The following is a 23,177-nucleotide window of genomic DNA, read 5'->3' on the forward strand; positions in this document are numbered from 1 at the left end:
AAATTTGGATCATGGGTATATACTGTTTTAAGAAGTTATTAATTTATCCATATTGATTTATAAAGATTTTATTTAAGTAGTGGGCTGCAGCATAAATTTAAAGAGTTTCACACTGGTAAATTAAATTACCCTACAGGTGAATGATAAAAGTCGACCCTTTTTCGTAAATTCCTCCGTTTTCATAACCCACGCAGCCTCCGCGACATCAAATTCTTTGATAACACACACTTGCACTCATGGTATTCGGAGGACTTCATACAAAATCTGAATTCAGCTATCGTTTCGTATAATTTCTATCTATATCTAGCATAAGGATTCATTTTTTGATTTGGGTTTTTGTTTTTCGGGTTAACGTCCAAGTAATGGCGACGGATCACTCGCATAGTTCACTCGCCGCCGCCGCCGCCGCCGCCGAAGACGATGTTGGAGTTAACAGCCCCGATTCTCGGCGTCCGGATGCGTGGGCTTCCGTTGTTAGGGGCAATTCGGAACGGATGTCCCCTCCCACAGCTTCCGCCGTATCCGCAGCCCCTGTGTTTTCTTCAGCCCCGCCTGGGCAGGCTTTGGGTTCTGGTAATTATTTGGGTGAGACCTCGGGTCACGAAGCCCAGCCTGAGAGTTCTGATGCTAACAGTGAAGGCAATGCGGGTGGACCGAGGAGATCTGCTTGGAACATTCCCTCAAACAGCGTCGTTGACGGGGGTTCATTTATGGGTGGGGATGTTTCTTGGCCTGCTCTTTCTGAATCCACCCGGCCCGGTCTGAGATCTTCGTTCGATTCCGTTAGACCAGGTTCTGATTTACCAGCCTCTACTTCTCAGGTGAAGATCATACTTTTTCTATCCTTGAGAATTGTATGTTTGTAGATTTAATGGTGTAAACAATCCGATTTTGTTTCTCTTGGGTGATTGAGCCTTATATGTTTCTATCAATGTTATATTTCTCTCAAGTTCATTGGATTAACTGATAGTTTTTACGTCATGTGTTGTGTGTGTCTACCCTTGCTGACTTAAGAAAATGCGAAGTTTAATAATTTTCCTTATATATTTGCTCAAACTCATGTTTTTCGCTCACCTTTGTTAGTATGGCTCAACTGAAAAGCGTCCACTCCGATAAGTGGGTCAATGGATAAACTGAGACTGCAACCAAAATCTTTTCATCAATTCGAGCGTTAAGCCTTTTGCTGATAAATATCGAGTAGTGTTGTCAGCACATTTCTTACCTTGATAATGTAATTTACGATAGGCCGATAAAGGTGGAAAATTCAATGTTTTTAATATGATTTTGTATCCTTTAACACGCATATAGTAATTTATTGTGCGTTTTTTGTGTGTATCTAACTCATATATCATACATATTTTGATATTTCACATATTTGTGGACAAATTATTTTTTAACTTCCAAGTTTAATAGGCACAGTGTTGATCAGGCGAGTATTACTTGTTTGTTTGATACAACTTTATTCTATTTCTATCTGGTGAAACGTTGATTTTTTTTCTTTTTGATTGAAAATTTCATTGATGAACGACATAAAATATAAATCGTTTTGAATGATCTTGCAGGCTCCTATAATAACGACACCTCCTCACAGACAAGTTAATGCTAATTCTGCTGCAAATAGTACAGCTCCTCCTACTAGGCCAAGATCTAGAAATCGTGGAGGAGGAGGTGGTGGAGGGAGCCCCTCAGTGAGTGGACCATCTCAAAATAATTTTGGCAGGCCATCTAACCCACCACCACCCCCGCCGCCGCCGCCACCATTTCCGATTTTTGGATTGCCCTATGAGCTGATTCCTCCTATACTGAATACTCCTGTGAGAGGCACGAGACCTGTTGGAGGAGGTGAAGGTTCTCAGTCACATGTGGGAAATGATCATTCTTCCCCGAGAAATACTTCAAGAAGGGGGGGTAATTATGGGTCCCGCCCTCGTGGAGATGGCCCATATCATAGTAATCATGGAGGCTGGAGAGATCAAGATCGTAGAGATGTTCATCTTTCCCCTCATTATGGGCCTCCCCCTCCACTTGGATACATGCCACCTCCAATTCCCGCTGGTGCCCCCCCATTTATGGTGCCACCACCCGTGAGATTAATCCCTGGTAAAATGGGTTTTGGTAAGATACTGAACAGTATTATACTAAAATTGAATTATTTGGACTTACTAACCATTATTTTGGATCTTTCAGATATGGCATCTCCTTTTATCTATGTTCCAACAGTGCATCCGGAGGCCTTTGGGGTTATGTCCATGGTTCCTCCATCACCACCACCTCTGTCTTATCCTGCTTCAAATGTGAATCCATTATCTAATTTGATTGTTAGTCAAATAGATTATTATTTCAGGTATTTTCTTTGGAACATCACTTCTCAAAAACCGAATTATGATGGCACTTCTTTCATTTGCTATTCGTATGCTCACCCATATTTGTTTTCTGAATGAGGTATTATGATGTGACAGTGATGTTAATTTGATGACTGATAATTTTCTGAAGTCAAACATGGATGATCACGGCTGGGTTCCCATTACTTTAATAGCCTCCTTTCCCCGAGTAAGTTGCACAGCAACTGGTCCTGTGTGTAATTTAACCTAATATTTCTCGGTTCCTCGTCATAAAAATCACACAGTTAACTATATTTTAAGGATCTTTTACTGATCTAACTCAATGATGAAGTTTGATTCCTTTTAAAAGGGAAAGGTTGCATGTAACTGGTAATGTCATTTTAACTTGGTGACAGCGACAAGCCAACTGTAGAGGAATACTCGATATTTCTTTTGTTAGGCAATGTCATGCTAGTCTTATATCAGTTGATGCTCGATTCTTGGGCTTCATGAGTGTCTGAAACCCTTCGTCCTTTTGGCTGTATCGATCTAATCTTAAAGCTGCATTGAATTCGTGAAGGAAGAAAACTCTTTTTTTTAAATCAAAATGGAAATTGATATCTATATAATGCCTTTTTATATATATTTTTTAATGCTCCTATTCTTGTTTCGGTTAATCCACTGTAAAAATTAAAATCTCTTCAGAAGTTGAAACAATAAAAAAACATTTTCCACTCTACGATGCCTGTGAGTTTTGAGAAATGTTTGGACGACTGACCTAGTGATCAAAAGATGTTGAACAGAATGTTTTACATCTAAGAATCTCATATTTGCAGTAATCATATCCAACGCAAAGATCAAGCTTTGCTGTGTGATTTTCTTTTCAGGTACATCTTTTGACACAGGATATCCCACTGATTTTGGAATCCTTGAGATGCTCGACAGTCGTGGAAGTACAGGTCAGTTTTTTTTCTTTTCTTTTCTTTTTTTGCTGGTTTGATACTCTGTTTCAACTTATGTCAAATTTTGGTTTATCTTTCCATCCATGTCTTCTTGGTTACATGTAGTGCTGTATTGTCTTGAATTGTGGTCGAACTCATGTTGTATATTTAACATTACATGAGTTCTTGCTAGCATGTAGTTTATGAATTGGTGGAGAATAACCGTTAATTTTACTACTTGCTATCTCGTAGATTATCTTTTGGTACTTGTACATTTTTTATGAGATAATTGAACATATCCAGGACAGATTATTTTTGTCATTCTGTTGCTCCATACTTCACAGGGAGACAAGGTGAGGCGAGTTCATGAATGGGACAAATGGTTAAACACTTCTGTAGCTACACCCGAAAACGCCTTAGCTACATCATTACAGGAAACATCACTTGATGATACCACGACCAATGAAAATGGCAATATTGACGCCCAGGTAGATATGGCCTCTGGTCGGTTGACTGGATCGTCAAGGTTGGCTAATGGAGATGATAGTGTGGAAGAAGTCCACTCAATTAGCGTGTGAAAAAATCTTATCTCGTGAGTAAATGATTCGTGGATTCAGTCAAGGCTGGCACAGACAGATTCCTCCGGATGCATTTATTTACAAGTAACGATATATTTCAAAAATGAACTTTATATTAATTCAGGAATGAATGAGTGGAGAAGATGAGATATGGAAACCGAGAAGACAACCAGAGCAAACTCAGCTTTTTTGTTGGTACATGGATGGACACTGTTTTTAATGACGGGAAAAATGTTTTACTTGCGGTGTACTCAGTGTACAAGGCATTATGAAATCGGAATATCATTTTGATTCACCTTGAATTTTATAATTTTTATTCTTATTTGGTTAAGATTTTGATATTGGAATGTTTCTACGGGGTGGGTACCATTTATATCCTGCTGCGCTGGGGAAATTGTACTCTCCTTGTAACATTAGGATTTGAGTAGGTCTGTTGTGAGACGGTCTCACGAATCTTATCTGTGAGACGAGTCAATCATACCGATATTCACAATAAAAAATAATACTCTTAACATAAAAAGTAATATTTTTTCATGGATGATCCAAATAAGATATCCGTCTCACAAAATACGATCCGTGAGATCGTCTCACACAAGTTTTTGCCTAAAGGTTTTTGGCACTCCTGCGATACTCACATATCCTACGTTATATTCTATACGGTTATGTTTGGTCTAAAATCCAATCCTATCCAATTCAAACATTTTGATCTTCATACAATTTTTTTTTTTTTTTTTTTTTTTTTTTTTTTTTTTTTTTTTATCATATCTCATCCATTAATGTAAATGGATCCTACAAGTACAGTTGAAATTCACAGGAGTACGTGTATTCTTGGCATGGCTAAGTGTGAATCAATTTCAGTGTTTGTCAATTAGCAATCTGTACAATTCTATAAATCTTTTTATAACCAAAAACAATTTTTTGTTGTGCATTTTTTAATTTAATATCTTTATTTATAATCTTCTTTTACATACTATCATAAATATTAATGTATTAATAACACAATTAATTTTATTTAATAAATTAATAATATGTTTAAATTTAATGATTAATATTTAATAATTCATTGATGATACTATTATTGAAAATTTATTAATTAAAAAAAGTGCAACTTTAAGCAATAAAGCATTAAAAAATACAAAATAAAATTTTAAAAAATATATCAATTTGATTTTTTCAAACCAAAACTTTAAAATAAAATTAAATTAGGTTCAACAAAAAGTTTTTTCTCGATTTAGGTTCATGACAAAGATTCTCACGGACATCTTGGAATTTTCATGTAATTATTTTGCTATATCCAAACCATGGAACTGTTAGACAAAAAACAAGTCTGGACTCTAAAGGTAAATTTTGAAAAATAAGCTCCTTTCCGCAAAAAACAAGTCTGAACTTTGAAGGTTATAAATATTTTGTTGTCTTAGGCGTAGGAACCACACCAATCCATCCCGAACTCGGAAGTTAAACTCTATTTCATTGACGATACAGTAGGAACATCGCTACAACGCTTCCCCAAGATCAAAGATGAAGATGAGATAAGAATAATGGTTCATCTCGTCAAGCCTTATCCGATAAAGTTCACCCACTAACACAACATCTTGTTGTGACACCTTGAACGGATTGCTGCGGCGACTGAAGGTCAAGGGTTTCTCCAACTCATTTAGGTCCTGTCCTTCCTATTTATCAAGCATTGATGAACTCGAAACTCAGCTAGATCCGACTAGCCACGATCTTCTGTCACGAAAACAGAAGATCGTCATGCTAGTGAACTCAACCCTTGCGTGAAGGAAAAGTTTGAAATAAATTAATGGTTAATTCAACTAAGTTTCGTATAGCCAGATTTGTGAAATAAATTAATGGTTAATTCAACTAATTCAACTAAGTTTCAACTAGTGGGGTCTCAAATGGCTGTGACATTAATCTGTAAAGCCAGATTTTTTTCCATGCAAAATCAGTTATTTCAGTAACCGATTTTTAATTGAGTCGGTTTAAATTCGATTTGTCTAAAAATATAATCGGTTTGATTTGATTTTACTATTTTTTATTTTCGATTTAGATCGATCGGGGCACCCCTACAATATATGTAATATCATTCTATACTTCAATACGGTATGGTACTACCGCACACAGGAGAGATAGCCGCTATAGTTGGGGGTCGGGGGATGAGAATTGCGATATGTATTCTAATGTACAAAATGAATTTATTTTACGAAATTATTAATTAATTAACATTTTAATTTTATCTGATTTATTTGCTTAAACAGGGTCAGTCTAAATTGCCATACATATATGGTAATAATAGAAACACAATCAGCTTCTGTCAACCCCCCAAAAAATCTCCTCTCCTGAGTCTCCCCGTCGCCATCACCAATGGATGATGTGTGGAAAGACCTCAGCCTCTCTTCCCACAACCACGACTCCACCACCTCCGTCTCCGCCGCGCAGCCACCAATCTCCGAGCTGGACTTCCAAGACTTGTTTTCCTGCCCCTTGAACCAAATTCATCGGTCTAAAAGTGATGAACAAAAGAGTTACAGCAGTACTGTTTCAAAACCACAGATAAAGAATAGTCGATCTGCTTCTGGTAAGTGAACTCAAAACCCATCTTTACTTATAATTTCACGCTCAAAACTATATTTTGAAGTTGTAATCTTTGGAGACGATCAGGTCCCTGTGTTGATGAAAATGCGCGTGACAGAAAAATGATCAGATTGATGAAGAACAGAGAGTCGGCAGCCAGGTCTAGAGCAAGAAAACAGGTTTGTTTTTTTGGCAATTGTTGCATATGTTTTCGGGGTGAAATGCATGTAGTTAAAATGTGTACGATTGTAAAAATATTAATCTCTCTCTTTTTTATCCCCCGATAATGGGATTCAGTGAGAATTTTTAGCGTTATGTTTTCCTTTGGTTTTTCTTTTAAAAGAATGGTAATTTGTCTATATATTTTAACATAACATGTTTTTTTGGTTTGTGAGGAAAAGGCATATACGTACGAGTTAGAGCTTGAGGTTGCACATTTATTGAAAGAGAATGCCAGGCTTAGGCAACAACAAGAAATGGTAAGTTCCTAATTAAATGCCATTTGATTTTCAGATTTAACCACGATTCGATATATTTTAAAGGAAAATTGTTATTTTATTATTGACATTTTGGGTTTTAATATAATATTAAATATTCTGACTTGTCAAAAATTTTGTTTTTCATTTGATAATTTAGATTTTTTTTGTTTTGTTTTTTTTAACTATTAAATTTGTCATGTATTATTTATTCGAAAGTGATACTCACATATATGATTCACGTGACAATAATAAAACTTGAAATGAATTTTAATTTGAATAATATGGACTTAATAATCGTCAAATATGTATCATAACAAAAAAATTGTTGTCAAATAAATTATATTAGATAAATTTTAATAAATAAAATATAATGTTAAATCGCTTAAAAAAGTACTAACTAGTAGTTGGTTAAATTTAATCGTCCCCTGCTGATGTAATTGACTGTTGGGATAAATTTATCTGTACTCGCTCATTTTTCAAAATTCTGTTGTATATATTAATTAATATTTCATTAAATTTGCAGCTGTGTGTTGAAGCTGGCGATCGACGTCCCAAAAATCATAGGCTTTACAGCCTTTACAGAACTTTAACAGCCCCATTTTGAGTAGATTTCGCCTACTACTGGCTTCTATGTTGTAACATGGTGGAAAAATTATTTTCCCGATGTGGAAATAGGCTGTTGAAAAATAGAAAATTTCTAAAAAATGAAAGTTGAGCCATATCCTTATGCAACATTGTATTATCAATGGTCTTTTGTTTGATGGAAATATGGATTTGGTTTTTTGTTGCTTTTCAAGTTATGTATAATCTAAAAGTGTGTACGTACAATATATTCGTATTTCAATTAATTGTTCTTCAATAAAATCGAGATGGAATGTTTGGTTTTGCTTTAGGAGTTGTCGATAAATTGATGAGAAATGAGTTTTTGAAGCATCTACTTTTCGAAGACAACAAATTTTTATTGTGATGTGATAATAAAATATTATATGTATGAGTATTTAACTTTTTTGAAATGTATTACGCAATCTTATATTTCATTCATTTCAAATATCTTAAAATCATTGAAAAATATTAATTTTTTCATATAAATTTCCTATTTTTTATTTGTTTAATTTATTTAGAAAATTGTTACAAGCAAACGAAAATTTGTTCTCATCCTCCGTGTTAAAAAAATTTGTTTCAACTCTTGGGGATCCACATGTTTTTCTTGAATGAAAATCGATACAAAATATTAAAAATAAGATAATAATATATGATATTTGATTAATTATTTTTTCAGATTTGATATTAATATATGATTTTTGAGTATCAAAATATGTATGACAAATACTGATATTGATTGCACATTTGTTTTTTCGGATGAAAATAAATACAAAACATTGAAAATATAGTATTAATATGTGATATTTGAATACTAGCTGTTTTAGATCTGATACAAAAAATATGATTTTGAGCATAAAAATTAGAGTAATTTTATTAATATCAACATTTTTTTATACATATTTGAGTACTCAAAAATCATATATTAGTAATAAATTTGAAACAACTGATACTCAAATATCATATATTAATATCATATTTTTAATGTATTATATCGATTTTCATTCCAGAAAAAGAAAAGATTTGTAAGCTCGGACGGTTGAAAGTTGAAACGCATTTTATTGTAGATTAGAGACCGCAAACATCTATTATTTATGATTTTTTTTTTAATTTTTTTACGTTAAGAGATCTATTGTTTCACTATCTCGGAGTTGGTCCACATTTTATCGTTTTATCATTACTACCTTATCAAATAAAGTGTACATGTACGAATATTATTTAATCTATGATGTAAAATAACAATGAGCAATATTGGGATTTGGGAGGACCATATAATATAATAAATTAATTGCGTGGGACATGTCTCGCCACTAATGGCCACACAATTTGTCTGGGTTAACCAAATTTCTTGGTGTAGATTGATGGGATCCAAATTTATTAGTATGTCTTTTATTTTTATTATTTTATTTCATTTTACTTTTTTCCTCATAGCTCAATATTAATGTATAAGGCTGACATTTAAACCTTTTCCAAGAGTTAATAATTTTTATAGGAAGCTGACGTCATGAGTTATAGTCTTGTTGACTAATTATACATATTTTCATTTTAGTGCCAAATGCACGTTTGTATTATAATAAATAAAAAAATAATAATAGGAAAATAAATAAGAAAGTTTGAGAATAGGAATGGGTAATCCAACCCAAAGAGTCGAAATACATATTTTCATGTTCATGGGATTAAGCATATTCCCGTGTTCGACATATTTTTGTATATGTTCTGATAAAGTTTAAATTCAGTATAACAATGAATATCTTCTCGAAACCAAAGAATTTCTAAGGTTGTATTTGCGAAAATAGATTTCGATTATGTATATTTTTTTGTCTACAATAAAATAATAAATCAAATGTTAGATTCACACATTAGTAAAAAAAAATATAACGAATGTCAAACTATATTATTATTAGTTGAACTTGAAATATATCGTAATTAACATGAAATATTATATAAACATATGAAATATTATATAAACATATGAGTAGTTTATTTGAAATTTATGATCTCACTTATCTGATTAACAAATATTGAAAATCTATAGAATTGAAATTCATCAATTATAAACATAATCTAAATGATTTTGTTTTTAAATTCAAAAGTGTTTTTATTTTCAATTATAATAATATGTATATTCAATTTGAGTTCGACATTGGTTTCACCCAGGAGACCCGGGTTCCATTCCTCTTTCCGCTCTGGCTGCATGACTTAATACGCTGGAGCAAACCACCGGAAAATTACCTGAAAGGCAATGCGGACGCGACGGTGTTTCTCAATCATTGGTTACTGGTGTCTTCTCCGCCATTCTCAAGGCTCTGTTATGATGGCGTTTCTTGGCAGCCTCCCTAGTTTCATGAACCAGTTGTAGCTGACTAGCTGAGGCATTGGTGATTCATGCTTTAAATTCTTCCGGTTTGGGATTGAGATTAATTACTGCAAATGCCTTTCTTTGGATTTACAAAAGTTTACTTTTGTTCTAGGAGATCAAAACCAGGCTGATCGTCCAAATTATGTATTCAAGTTGATATTATTTTCTCAACTCTTTTTACCAATCTACCTCTATTTAATTTAATTTCCTTTAATTTTTTTCATCCAATTAAAACATAGGGAAAATAGGAAATTTCTTTATAAAATTTACCTTTTCAATAATTTTTTTAATTTGTGTGAAAAACACATACAAACCTAAATATAGGAGAGAATTGAAGAATATGTGCTTTTACCCCCAAAAATAAAGACAGGATAGGCAAATTCTAGGTAATATACGTCATTTAATAATATGGATGCTTGTTATATTAGTCAAAAGGTACACAAGATTCCATTTTGGATCCATTATATATAATTATGGAGAGTTAATGAGTTTAGACCAAAAAATATTGCCGGCAACCCATCTCATTTATGAACAAGGAAAAGAGGAGGAAATGATCTCACTGCCAGGTTAGTTGATTGTTGGGAAACAATTTATTAGTATGGACCCGAGTTGTTAATAATATATCAATTTTAATATTGTTCCCGTACAGGAAAAACAAATGATTATGCTCGGGTTAATTAATCTTAATAGTCTACTTAGGAAGTAAAATAAACAAACAGAAATCAAGTGTGTAGGTCAACAAAATATTAAATTATGCTACTAATCTAGAATACAAATTTAAGTAGCCTTTTATTTATTTTTATAATGTTTGATAAGTTTAAAAAAAATGAATATTTTTTTGATGATTTGAAAGATTGGCATCTGTTCTCCAATATATTATTTATTTATTATTCAAACCTCAGAGCTTTCTTCTACATTTATAATGGCCCAAACAACTCCACATCACACGCAGACCGTCTCCGGCTGGGCTGCCCATGATTCCTCTGGCAAAGTAGTTCCTTACACCTTTAAACGCAGGTATTTATATATCAGATAACATGACTTGATTAATCTGTGATTCATGTTGCTGACGAATTAAGCCAAGGTTCATGATACTTTTGCTTCTTCATAAACTAACAAACTTTATCGAGATAGATATTGTATGAAAATACTCTGTGTATTTATTTCTTTTTTTTTTTTAAAAAAAAGGGAGAGCTTTTCTCTTATGCGTTATCGTACAGTTAGTCGTCATTTGGGAATTGTTGATTTTTATCATTTAATTATCGATTGGAAACAACCCTCGTGGTGTTTGGAAATGGAATCATGATCATGCATTGTGGATTTGTTGTCTATACGGGACTTGTCACGCCCCGAGACCGGGGTTAGTCGACACCGGCGTTGTTTCAAAATCACACAATTTGTAAACAACAAGCCTCGTAGTAATCAAAATAACCAGTCTATTTCATAATTAAGTAATCGTCTTTACAATGCGATTAAAACGAAATGCGGAAGCGAAATACATGATGATAAAATTGACAGACGGATTAAATTCGACTGGTCTCGAATTGGATTCGCTTCATCACCATCCCCAAAAGTAATCTTGCTCTTCATTCTCAGTTTGTTCCTCGTTCTTATCTGGGTGGGAATGTAAGGGGTGAGTATTTTGGGAAATACTCAGTAAATGGGGGCCGATCGTGCATAACAAATATCGAGGATATACATACGAATAAATTATCGTAATTTCAATATTAAGCATGTTGAATCAAATACTAACAAAATACGAATATAGCACTGAAAATCATCTCATTTTCTATGGTTTTACTGATCAGTCCCCTATATGTTACTCCTCTAAGGGGCGAGGCCAAAGGAACGGTTATTATAACCCACCGCATCAGGGCCTAAACAGAAAATATCAAAGTTCGGAATTTCCTTTACCATTTCTAAATCGAATCATTACAGTGCATTTCAAATAATTCAACATGCTTTCAAATATTATAACTGATATCGAACAACGAATAATTCAGGGGATTTCATAACAAATGGAAACGAATATATCATGCCGATCGAATTTTCAAAGTCATATTTAATTTATTTTCGAAATATATCATGCTCACTTAAAAAGAAAATAAGTGAGCCAATTCCTTTATATAATAATTTATATATGCAAAAGTCCATTTTAAAAATAATCAAATAAGTGGACTATATTTATTAAAAGAGTATAAATATCAAGGGCCACTTAAATAAATATAAGTGTGCAATTTTATTTAATAATATCAAAAACAAAAGGAAACAAAGGAGAAAACCCACTTACTATTTTCGTTGGGATTGAAATGCTAAAAGGTGCGCCACAATAATTCCGCTCGAACAAGGTTGCGGCAAAGCTTGAACTATGCTGCTGTAACGCTTCGATCTTGACCGAAATAGGCTGCTATAACCTTCGAAAGTGGACAGAATTTTGGTTTGGAGAAAAGGCAGCAATTGTTTCGAACCGTTGCGGAATTCTCGGGATTTTGGATAGCTTGTTTGATCAAGCTTTTCGGCTATTTCTGGACCAACTTCGGGCAGCAACTGAGTTCGAAAGAATGAGCAGGAACTCGGTTGATGCAGGGGAATTAACAATGATAGCAACTGGACTTCGAAACGCCACGACAATGCTTCGACTTTGGCCAGGAAATTGGATCAAAAATCTGTTTTCCAGCAGCTATACTTCCGAAAATTCTGCAGCAACGGGGAAGGAGTTTGCAATGTGTGAGGTGGGTTTACTACCTTCGGTTCTCCTTATATAAAGGCTTGAATGTTCAGCTCCAAAGGTAAGCTTTTGTCACTCCATTAATTTTGCTAATTACTTAGTCAAAGGGGTGATTACACTCTTCTCTCCCAAGTTGAATGTGGCCTCTTCTCTGTTCGAGTTACACGTCCGAGACTTACGCTGCAATGGAGTGATTTTTGGTTTTTCCTTAAGTTGCGAGGTAATCGGTTGAATGAATCTCGTCCCAGATTTGTGCCCTTCATTTCTTCCTTCCAAATTGTTGCACGGTCTTCACAGGACTAGCAAAACTAGTTAATGCATTTAAATGGCCATGTTGATTTTACTGTGTTTGTATATCAGAGAAAATGGTATCAATGACGTTACACTCAAGATTCTTTATTGTGGGGTATGCCACACCGATATCCATCATATCAAGAACGACTGGGGCATTACCATGTACCCTGTGGTTCCCGGGTAATTGTTTTTATTTTTGACTCGTAATCTTTAAATCTAACATACACTAATATCAATCTCCTTATGGTTGATTAAATCAGGCATGAAATTACTGGGATTATAACGAAAGTGGGGAGCAATGTGACCAAGTTCAAGGTGGGAGATCGGGCGGGAGTGGGGTGCTTGGCTGCTACGTGCCTGGATTGCGAGTTTTGCAAGGACGATCAAGAGAATTACTGCGACCAAGTTCAGTTCACCTACAATGGCATTTTCTGGGATGGTTCCATCACTTATGGGGGCTACTCCGAATTTCTTGTCGCGGATCACAGGTAAATTGTTTCTGATCACTACAAAAAAAATCCTATTTAACAACACATCAAAGACAACGGTTATAACAAAAACCGTTGTCTTTTTAATTTTAACAACGGTTTTTAAAACCGTTGTCGTAGCCTAAAAAAATCCGCTCAAAGACAACAGTTTCTTTAAAACCGTTGTCTTTGATATATCTACGACAACGCTTTTTAAAAACCGTTGTCTATGAGCGTTTTTTTTTTGGACTACGACAACGGTTTGTAAAAAACTGTTGTCTTTCAACTGGTTTTTCTACAAATTTTGATGTCAATATTAGATTTCGCGACGGCCTAAGTAAAATCTGTCGCTAAATTTAGCGACGGTTATACTATACCGTCGCTAATTTAAATATTGCGACGGTTTATGTATACCCGTCGCTAAAATTTGCGACTGTTTTAAGTAAAACTGTCACCGATGTAGATATAGCGACGGTTTTCCAAAAACAGTCGCTAAATTTAGCGACGGTTTTGTATAACCTTCGCTACATTTAGCGACAGTTTTATTAAACCGTCGCCGATCTATAATTAGCGACGATTTATATTTAACCGTCGCTAAATAAAGCGACAGTTCTTATAAAAGCGTCGCTAATTTTAAATCGGCGACAGTTAAAAAAATAACTGTCGCTAATTGCGACGGTTTAATCAAAACTGTCGCAAACTGTCTATAAATATCCCAACCCTCAGTCCATTTTCTACCCTACCACTTCACAACACTTAAAATTTTTCTCACTTACACAATTTTAATTTCGTTTTTCTCTTTAAAGATTAATAAATTTTTACCACTTCACAACACTTAAAAAATTTTTCTCCCTTACACAATTTTAATTTCGTTTTTTTTTAAAGTTTAATAAATTTTAAAAATCAAGAATATAATATTTTCGACTGAATTTTTTTTTTATTTTACTGACAAAAATAGCGACGGAAAGCATAAAACACCGTCGCTAATATTAGCGACGAAATTGAACTCTTTAGCGACTATTTTAATTACGGCCGTCGCTAAATTTAGCGACGGGTAACGATGAAAAACCGTCGCAAATTGTAACTACAACAACACTCTAAAACCGTTGTCTTTTAGCGAATTCTTTAACCACATGACCTTTAACAACGGTTTTGTATACCTACGACAACGGTTTTTCACCGTCATCTTTAGACGTCTACGACCGTTGTCTTTGAGCACACCCTTTAACCACAGGGCTTCTAACAACGGTTTTAAAAGGCCTACAACAACGGGGAAAAATCGTTGTCGTAGGCCTTTTTTCTTGTAGTGGATTCAGTTTACTCAAATTTCTGTCTCGATTTTTATCTTAATATTATTTTTATGTGTATGTGCAATGTATTTTATCATTACATTACGTTAAGTAACATGTTTAATTATTTAAATAAATTAAAGAAATTGTTTAAATAAATTTAACTAGTTATTTTAATCAATTAATTATTAGAAACTAATTGAACATTGATATTTTGGGTTGGAGATGGCCTCGTTAGTCCTAACCTAACTCCCAATCCCAACTTTTTAAACATCTGGAACAAATATTTTCCGACGAAACCATTTATTCGCCTTATGAAAAAATTTACTTGTAACGAAGATATGTGGTACGTGTGCCGGAGAACTTGGCGATGGATGCTGCGGCGCCTCTTTTATGTGCTGGAATCACTGTGTATTGTCCTATGAAAGACAATAACTTGGTGGACTCAAGTGGGAAAAGAGTAGGCATAGTTGGACTTGGAGGCCTAGGCCATGTTGCTGTCAAATTTGCAAAGGCTTTTGGGCATCATGTAACTATAATTAGCACATCTCCCTCCAAAGAGACAGAAGCCAAAGAGAGACTAGGTGCTGATGATTTCATTCTCAGCACCAATACTAAACAAATGCTGGTTTGTTCCCTGACCCGTACGTTATTTTTTTACGCGAATCGTGTAGATATACAACACAAAATATGTGACTAGTTCGATCAACTTAGTATGGAAATCTTTGATATTTTGCCGTATATTAAACGATTCAATGGTTAAGAGATCAATTTCACATCAACAAGAATGTTACATTTTTTGTTTGAAAGCAACCCTTGATGGGAGTAAGCTAGATTCCCTCTTCCAAATAATTTTTGCTTTTTATGAATAAAAAAAGCAAGTTCCAAGCATTGTCTAGCTAGAATATGGGATGTATTAGCACAGGGATTCGTAATTATTTTTTGAAATTGTTGGATTCCTGTTTTCTAACAACTAATTTATTTTAATGCTACTTATTATGGGCAGTCCAAGAAAAGGACACTAGATTTTATTTTGGACACAGTATCTGCCAAACACTCCCTTGGACCAACCTTGGAGTTATTGAAGGTGAACGGGACTCTGGTGATAGTGGGCGCACCGGATGAGCCCATTGATCTTCCATCTTTCCCATTGATTTTTGGTAAGCTAGCCAGCTAGCTTCCCAAACAAATAAGATTTTTCAACCTTTAATTACTTGTATAAAGATATTTATATATGAAAATTATTCGTAGGGAAAAGAGTGGTGAAAGGGAGTATGATAGGAAGCATAAAAGAAACACAAGAGATGATGGATTTATGTGGGAAACACAACATAACATGTGACATTGAAGTTGTCACCACCCAAAATATCAATGAAGCGTTGGATCGGCTCGCGAACAATGATGTCAAGTATCGTTTCGTGATCGATATTGCCGGAGAATCTTCCAAACTTCAGAGAATTCTACAGCTTTCTTCGTTATCTGAGTTTCTGTATTGACAAAGTCGTTCATGCTTATTTTATCTGTAAACTTTTAAAATTCATGATGAATAATCCAATCTTTTATGGCATTGTGTAGCTTGAGTTATGAAGGAGCTCGCATCCTTCAGGTTTGGACTTGATCACCATCATCTCAAATAAAAAGTAATTAATAATTTTTTAAGAACATATATAATATATGTGTCTCGTTAATCTATCTAATATATAAAAGAAGCCAACACTTGCAATTTCATTTCTTTAATTAAAAAACTTGAAAACACTTGAAAACATAAATGAGATTTTCATTATTTCGACAATCACTTTCATTTCAAAATAAATAAAATTATAAAGATTAATGCTCTTTCACCACATTAACTTATTCTTCCAATCAATAAGGTCATGGACTGCCACTGACCTCTTGGTCAAGTAACATCACAATTCACGATCCCCCACCCCTAGTAAAAAAAACTAAGGTCATGGACTCGATTCGAGCCCGTCGTAGAATATTATAAAATTTAAAAATAGAAAAACATTAGATGGCAAGCATCACTCATCCAACTTCAAGGAATCGGAACACTCAACTTCCCGCATTCAAAATCAGCCATCTTCACCATAGTCACCGCAAAATAATTACTCAAGAACTTCTTCCTCAAATAGCTGATGACCTTCCCTTCTTTTTGTTGAACCAAACCAAACAAATAAGCAATACTAATAAGGCTAAAACATCTCCATCTCCTTTCTTTGACATACTTCTCCAACCCCTTTTCAATTCTCACAAATTCATCATCGTTTGCTTGCTCGTGTCCTTTCGTTTTTGCTAAGAAAGCCTCACCAAGACACCTAGCAAGAATAACACCGCCTTCCAAGGCGGAACATCCACCTTGCCCCAAATCCGGTGTCATAGGATGAAACGCGTCCCCGGCTACACAAACGTTGTTTTTCAGAATATTTCCTAGTAAAATGTTCCAAGGTAGTCTGAATTTCAAAGGAGCATAGTTGATGAAGTCTAACTCGGTTCTCCCTAAAACGTCAGATACTTGTATTGGTGCACTTCGAACATTGGCCACCACAAATTGCTTCATTTCTGCAGGGGTTGGTTCGTCCCCTTCATCTGTAGTTTACAGATACAAAATCCCCGTTGTGTCCAAAACTAATCTTTCAAAGTAAAAATGCCAGGAAAGTACATATAAGAAATCGTGTTTACGCTAACGACTTACGTTTGAAGATGGAAGGATCGAAAGTGCATGCCCAATACACACTTTTGTCACTACTAGGAATAAGGCCATATCGCACTCCACCCTCCAGATGCACGTGGATCTTCGGTTCGTATACGTGTGGATTCGGGTAGTTTACAAATCCTCTTATTGATGATCTCCCACAGCTAACTGCATTTTGAAGCCCCAGCCATTTTGCTACTATAGAATTCACTCCATCACACCCAATCAACACCTGAATTTAGGATGAAAACATCAATAATTCTTGATTTTTGTGTGCTAATACGAAAAACATGATTTGCAAGGACATCTCGAAGATACTTTAGTTTTTATAACCGATCCATCGGCAAGATGCACTAGTTTGAATTTCCCAGATTCTTCGATCAAAACAACTTTTGAAGAGAATCGGATGGTTCCCTCCGGCAATTCACCCGCCAAGGTTTCTAATAAAATTTTCCTTCTCACACATCGGTTTTCAAATTTGCTGCAAAAAAAAAAAAAATGGTTATCTGAAAATCAATTCCAAAAAAATATTTTGGATTCTATATACATATTTGAAAGTTACTCTGTGTATATTTCACGACCAAAAGGGATATGATTTTGTTATGTGGACCGATGACCCACACCAGATGAACTAATTAAGGTTAATTTAGCGACTAAACTATGTATAGTTTATTATATCAACTAAAATAAATGAAGAGACCATAACATAGCAAGTTTTGTTTTCAATTTCCATTTGTGGCAACTTAAAAGCTGCGAAACTCACAATTTGACATTTGCCTCAGAGGATCTCTGAGAAGTAGGTTGGTTGGAATTCGCTGAAGCAAGTTGATATCTGCATCCAACAATTACTTCAAAACGTCTAAATCAAAATAAAGAACAATTTATTTTATTATTGGAGATAGACCCACCCTTGAATTTGCACAGAGCTTTTCCTCAGCAAATCTCCAATCCCAAGTGCATCCAGCGCCCTCCACGCATTTGTCCACATCGTCAGCGCAAACCCAGTAATCCTTAAATTCTCCGATGATTCTAACACCAGGCTCCGTATCCCCAATCTTCAAAAGTCATATCATCAGCACAAAAAAACAACAACTACAAACAAAATCTTAACTATTCGAATCTGAACATACGCCGATACCTGTGAAGCCCCAATGCCGTGGCCAGACCCGAAATGCCAGCCCCAACTACAACAATATTTTCACATTTCGCCGAGTCCATTAGATTAATCTTGTCTGAATTGGAATGGAAGACGAAGTAAGTTGTTTCAAATAAAGCAGCTAAATTTATAGAAACAGGCTCCTGTTCTTGAGAATTTTTACCAATGTACCATATTTTCCACTTAGTTTGATTTGATTGGGCATTTATATGAGAGGAATATTTTAATCGCAAAGTTTAGGAAAAAACCTTTGGAGTGAAGCACGCATGAATGCTTTGACTCAGCAAGTTGGCCGCCGGTTGAATACTACATTGAGCCGCCAGTTGAGAATTCTTGATAAATTACAGTGAAACTCCTCCATTTTTATATCTTACTCACTCTTTGATTCCATTTATTAGTCTTTGATAATTAAATAATATTTAATGATGCAACATTTTCATCACAATTTATATTTAAACGCACACATGTTTTGACTGATGTCAATAAAATTTTTAAATTATATNAGGACTCGACCCAAGACTAGGATAGGGAAAGGGTGAGACCAACCAATTGGGGTAAGCCCGGTCTCCTAATTATTATATTTTCAATTCAATATCTTTTTTTATGTAATAAATAAATATATTAATGAAAGCCCTCTTCTCCGGCTAAGTTTCTTCGTTACGGTTCGGCTGTTTTCTGTTATCTTTCCCCAATTATAAATTAAGCCTACGAGAGGCGCCATCTTTATCGACATTCGATTCCGCTATTAAAAAAAATTTCCTTAAAAATCCCCACATGATGAATGAGATAAAATTTGATTTCAAGTCACCAAATATTTTATTATATACAAAATAATGAGACCTAATTTAAATCTTTTTTTGGTAAATTTAATAAAACCCAAAATCAACAAAAAGTTTCTAAATTAAGCATACTTCCTAATAATAGACCGTTCGCACGTCGACTTTCTCTATATCACGAAATCCCAAAAAGTCGTTACTTTTTATTTTTTGGATAGTTACGAGGAATGGCGTCTTTTGTGATTTAAGAATTTATTGGTAATAGTAACTATTTTTTGTTCATAAACCATATCAAATCTTTTTGACAAAATATATGTTGGAAATTGTTCATTTAAAAAAAATAGAAATGTGAAAAAAATAATAAAAATAGAAGAGTAAAAGATAGAATAGCAAAAGGAGAAAAGTAAAAGAAGTGAATATTGAAAAACCACATTTATTCCCAAGAATGACGCATTTGTTCACGGGTTGCATTGAAAACTATTCTATCTTGTAACCATTCTCAATCTATTCTATGCTCTGGCTATTCTATTTTTTGGGTTCAAAAGTTGTAACCAAGTTCAAAGGCTGCGATTGTTAACTTTTGATCGAAATTTCGTATTGGAAAGATCGATGTTCCAATATCTAAAAATAACGGAGAATGATTTTCTGAATACAAGTGACTAAATATTTATATGACATATATAACACAATCTCCCCAAAAATTATCAAATTTTCTGAATACATTTTCCAAGTTCCGTAGTATTCTTTGGTATTTCTATACAAATAATAACGCAAAGCTTGGAAAATCACACAAGCTATTTGCACTTTAAAAACCCAATAGCAATCATATGAAGGGTGAAAATAATGCTTTAAGGACAACGGATCATTTTCGTGGTTCCAGCCAATACTTTTCTCATAACTATTCACTTTTCTTGTTTCCTCTCCATTTCCTAAAGAAGAGTTTTTTTTTTTACCAACAATATCTATATAAGAAACTATTAAAATGTAATTTTTTAAAACAAAAATGATATATATATTAAATCAATTTAATGCAATCATTTTTACAAAAAAAAAGTGTATTATTATATAATTAAACTACAATAGACATGCAACGATATACTGCTTACAAACGGTATTACGCTAAGTAATTTTAATGGTTGTATTCATATGTATTTATATAGATGTATTCCAGTAAGTTACGTTGATATAAAATAAGAAAATATAGTGTTTTTTTTAGAATTATGTACGACGTAATATTTTTATTAAAAATTAATAAATATTAGAGATGACTTTATAAAAGCCCGATATTTGAAGATTTTGTACTTGGTTCCGAAAATTGCTAAAAAGTGTGTGTGCGTGGATATAAATATAGCCATGCATAAAACTTTGTGTCGAAGTAAGGCCGTGCATGGACATGTACGTGTTCACTTTGTCTCCCACAATTTTGTCCTTTTTAATAGGAATTGTATATATATAATTCCTATTAAATTCATATGATATTTATATTGATTAAATTAAATAAGATAAAAGCATACTATACCTTGTACAATTTAGATCGTTAACTTATTTAATATTTACACAATTTTCTCATATCATACTAAAATACTTTAAAAATTGTACTACACCCTTATAGATTTGAATTAATTCTCCATATAATAACGTCCACGAACTCGTCAACATGTGACTCTCTTATATTAACAAGCTTAGATGTAGGGGTGAGCATTCGGTACCGAACCGAATTAGTAATAACCGAACCGAACCGAAATGAAATATTTAGTCATAATCGAATCGACCGAATTAATTTTCATAACCGATGAAAATCGAACCGAATTAAAATCGGTTAATTCGTTCGGTTATTTGATTAGTTTTAAAAAAAATTGTGATTTAACTTTAATTATATAAGTAATTTTTCTTGAACACTACAGTCTACACAAATGGAGAATAGATAAGTGAGAACGAGAAATTCAGTTAGAGAAGTGAGAACGAAACCATAGATTAGAATTAGGGTTATTTTAAAATAAAAATTTTAAATATATAACAATTGATAAATAATAAAAATTTATTAAATAATAGTATTTATTATATCGGTTAATTCGGTTAACCGATTTCAAAATTTTGAAAAACGTAATCGAACCGAATTAACCGATATAACCGATTTTTTTAATTTGAAAACCGAATTTTCGAAATAACCGAACCGAATTTTTGAATTGGCTCGGTTCGATCAGTTAATTCGATTTAACCGAAATTTTGTTCACCCCTACTTAGATGCAACTGGAATTCCTTATATATTCTAGCCAAACCGCTCTAAATTAAACCTCTACCTCTACTACAAGAAACATAGGGAATACTCCTTTTTATTTATTTTTTTAATAATGACTACATAATGTTTTTTAGAATCACATGTACAAATTTAGAATTTTGGGGGTGGAGTTAGTCTAGGTCGTAAGAGTCCAGGGATGAATTGAAATTTATCTACATATATAAACCCACTATCTCTTGTGCCCGTCTCTTAGAAATTAACTGCGTCACTGCAGTACTCTAACCCCTAAGAATTAAAGGAAGAAAATCTCAGATTCAAAAAACCTTTTTTTTCCCCGGAAATCCAGGCAGAAATTTTTAAAAAAGACACAGAAGAAAGTCCAAAAGAATGAATGTATCGGTCTTTCTTACTCTTTTTCTACCGTGCGTAGGTATGACATCGGTGATCCTGATTTACGTCTGTCTCTTGTGTTACGATGCGGCGAACACGAACAATGCAAGCGGTAACCCGGAGCTACGGTCGGTAAAGCGAGTCCAGAAAAATGGGCTCTCGGCCGCCGAACTGGAGAAGCTACCGAAGGTCACTGGTGAGGATTTGCTTCCGGAGTCCGATTGTGCGGTTTGTTTGGATGAAATTGGGAGCGAGCAACCAGTTAAACTGATTCCCGGTTGCAACCATGGGTTTCATGCAGAGTGCATTGATACCTGGCTGTCGAAAAACTCGGCTTGCCCGATTTGTCGGGTCGTTATTGAGCCGGATTTTTTCGACTCGACTGAGGAGAATCCGTGTTGAACAGAAGGGAAGGAAGATGATAAGATGGAAAGCAGACCGTCTCAGGGGGAATATTATTGGCGGCGGGGGAATTAATAATATTCAATTTTAATCTTTTTTTTTTGTATGTTTACAACATACATTTAATTATCATATTTTCTATTTGGATTATTTTCCCTCGTTAGCCTATTCCTTCTAATATTTCCCACATTTTGCGTATTTTTGAATCTTCAAATCGTGCAAGGATTTTTACATGAAAATGGGAAAAAAAATATAGAGTTCAGAATCAAATCTCTTTTACCTCTTATTTTATACATTAGAAGAAATACATATAAAAAAATATAAATAAGTCAATAGAATGTCCATCTCTTAAGACATTCACTGTAAAAATTAAAATAATTAACGACGATGGAATGAACTGAGGAAAAAAACAGGAGAATGGAACTAATTTGCAACTTGATTTGGGTGACAGATGAGTGATTGATTATCAGAGCATTCGAGCGAACGAGTTGTATTTCGATTACTACAATAATTTATTACGTACCTCGCATTTATTATTTACAGCAGGCAATGACAAATTATACTCGTATTTCGCATTTTAAATAAATGATGCGTACATCCATTTACTCCACTTTCTAATGTGTTTAGACTGAATTTTTTTAAAAAAATATCCATGTCAATTATATAATTCAATTTTCATATTTATACTGCTTTATTAAGTTTGAGATACTTAGAGTAACTAATTTTAGTGTCATGGTCTGTTTTAATAATTATATATATTAATAAAATGTTAAAATTTTAATGCAAGTTATGTGTAATTCAGCGGATAGAGTCATTATTTGTTAGGGTTTAGGTTATATGTTCAATTTTTATTGAGGTCATTTTTTTATTCTTTTATTTTTCAATTTATTTT

The 23,177-nt window shown here is 33.9% G+C and overlaps 5 protein-coding genes across 6 annotated transcripts; 4 read left to right on the top strand and 1 right to left on the bottom strand.

The window, feature by feature from the left end:
• Positions 1-171: 171 nt before the first annotated feature.
• On the top strand, positions 172-4,222 carry LOC140971573 (la-related protein 1C-like). Its single transcript, XM_073433899.1, has 6 exons — positions 172-821; positions 1,563-2,115; positions 2,188-2,344; positions 2,460-2,550; positions 3,209-3,280; positions 3,607-4,222. Exons 1-6 carry the CDS (start codon positions 363-365, stop codon positions 3,838-3,840), a joined length of 1,566 nt encoding a protein of 521 aa, XP_073290000.1. The 5' UTR covers positions 172-362; the 3' UTR covers positions 3,841-4,222.
• Positions 4,223-6,016: 1,794 nt separating this feature from the next.
• On the top strand, positions 6,017-7,537 carry LOC140961649 (protein FD-like). Its single transcript, XM_073420305.1, has 4 exons — positions 6,017-6,418; positions 6,502-6,593; positions 6,816-6,893; positions 7,417-7,537. The coding sequence occupies exons 1-4, from the start codon at positions 6,205-6,207 to the stop codon at positions 7,495-7,497; spliced, it is 465 nt and encodes a 154-aa protein (XP_073276406.1). The 5' UTR covers positions 6,017-6,204; the 3' UTR covers positions 7,498-7,537.
• A 3,205-nt stretch (positions 7,538-10,742) lies between these two features.
• Positions 10,743-16,185, top strand: LOC140971575 (probable cinnamyl alcohol dehydrogenase 6). The gene is made up of 6 exons (XM_073433902.1): positions 10,743-10,869; positions 12,941-13,054; positions 13,135-13,362; positions 14,970-15,258; positions 15,637-15,790; positions 15,882-16,185. Exons 1-6 carry the CDS (start codon positions 10,775-10,777, stop codon positions 16,124-16,126), a joined length of 1,125 nt encoding a protein of 374 aa, XP_073290003.1. The 5' UTR covers positions 10,743-10,774; the 3' UTR covers positions 16,127-16,185.
• A 162-nt stretch (positions 16,186-16,347) lies between these two features.
• LOC140971574 (monooxygenase 2-like) lies at positions 16,348-18,803 on the bottom strand. Of its 2 annotated transcripts, none has more exons than XM_073433900.1 (7): positions 18,650-18,803; positions 18,461-18,554; positions 18,231-18,377; positions 18,086-18,154; positions 17,641-17,803; positions 17,323-17,554; positions 16,348-17,216 (listed from the first exon to the last, which is right to left on the bottom strand). In XM_073433900.1, the coding sequence occupies exons 1-7, from the start codon at positions 18,681-18,683 to the stop codon at positions 16,666-16,668; spliced, it is 1,290 nt and encodes a 429-aa protein (XP_073290001.1). In that variant the 5' UTR covers positions 18,684-18,803; the 3' UTR covers positions 16,348-16,665. The 2 variants fall into 2 exon arrangements, with proteins under 2 accessions (XP_073290001.1, XP_073290002.1); XM_073433901.1 differs by having other exon boundaries at positions 18,642-18,794.
• A 3,122-nt stretch (positions 18,804-21,925) lies between these two features.
• LOC140958379 (E3 ubiquitin-protein ligase ATL23-like) lies at positions 21,926-22,285 on the top strand. The gene has a single exon (XM_073415811.1). The coding sequence runs from the start codon at positions 21,926-21,928 to the stop codon at positions 22,283-22,285; it is 360 nt and encodes a 119-aa protein (XP_073271912.1).
• Positions 22,286-23,177: the final 892 nt, after the last annotated feature.

The sequence above is a fragment of the Primulina huaijiensis genome, chromosome 2, assembly GCF_012295235.1.
Source record: "Primulina huaijiensis isolate GDHJ02 chromosome 2, ASM1229523v2, whole genome shotgun sequence".
NCBI lineage: Eukaryota > Viridiplantae > Streptophyta > Magnoliopsida > Lamiales > Gesneriaceae > Primulina > Primulina huaijiensis.

Excerpts from the sequence above, each read along its gene's own strand:
- LOC140971573 (XM_073433899.1), top strand. The coding sequence starts at position 363 with ATGGCGACGGATCACTCGCATAGTTCACTCGCCGCCGCCGCCGCCGCC. Across the intron at positions 822-1,562 it reads TACCAGCCTCTACTTCTCAG|GCTCCTATAATAACGACACC; the intron begins GTGAAGATCATA and ends ATGATCTTGCAG. Across the intron at positions 2,116-2,187 it reads CCCTGGTAAAATGGGTTTTG|ATATGGCATCTCCTTTTATC; the intron begins GTAAGATACTGA and ends TGGATCTTTCAG.
- LOC140961649 (XM_073420305.1), top strand. The coding sequence starts at position 6,205 with ATGGATGATGTGTGGAAAGACCTCAGCCTCTCTTCCCACAACCACGAC. Across the intron at positions 6,419-6,501 it reads GAATAGTCGATCTGCTTCTG|GTCCCTGTGTTGATGAAAAT; the intron begins GTAAGTGAACTC and ends GGAGACGATCAG. Across the intron at positions 6,894-7,416 it reads TTAGGCAACAACAAGAAATG|CTGTGTGTTGAAGCTGGCGA; the intron begins GTAAGTTCCTAA and ends TTAAATTTGCAG.
- LOC140971575 (XM_073433902.1), top strand. The coding sequence starts at position 10,775 with ATGGCCCAAACAACTCCACATCACACGCAGACCGTCTCCGGCTGGGCT. Across the intron at positions 15,259-15,636 it reads CCAATACTAAACAAATGCTG|TCCAAGAAAAGGACACTAGA; the intron begins GTTTGTTCCCTG and ends TATTATGGGCAG. Across the intron at positions 15,791-15,881 it reads ATCTTTCCCATTGATTTTTG|GGAAAAGAGTGGTGAAAGGG; the intron begins GTAAGCTAGCCA and ends AATTATTCGTAG.
- LOC140971574 (XM_073433900.1), bottom strand. The coding sequence starts at position 18,683 with ATGCCCAATCAAATCAAACTAAGTGGAAAATATG. Across the intron at positions 18,378-18,460 it reads ACGGCATTGGGGCTTCACAG|ATTGGGGATACGGAGCCTGG; the intron begins GTATCGGCGTAT and ends TGACTTTTGAAG. Across the intron at positions 17,804-18,085 it reads TCTGAGGCAAATGTCAAATT|CAAATTTGAAAACCGATGTG; the intron begins GTGAGTTTCGCA and ends TTTTTTTTGCAG.
- LOC140958379 (XM_073415811.1), top strand. The coding sequence starts at position 21,926 with ATGACATCGGTGATCCTGATTTACGTCTGTCTCTTGTGTTACGATGCG.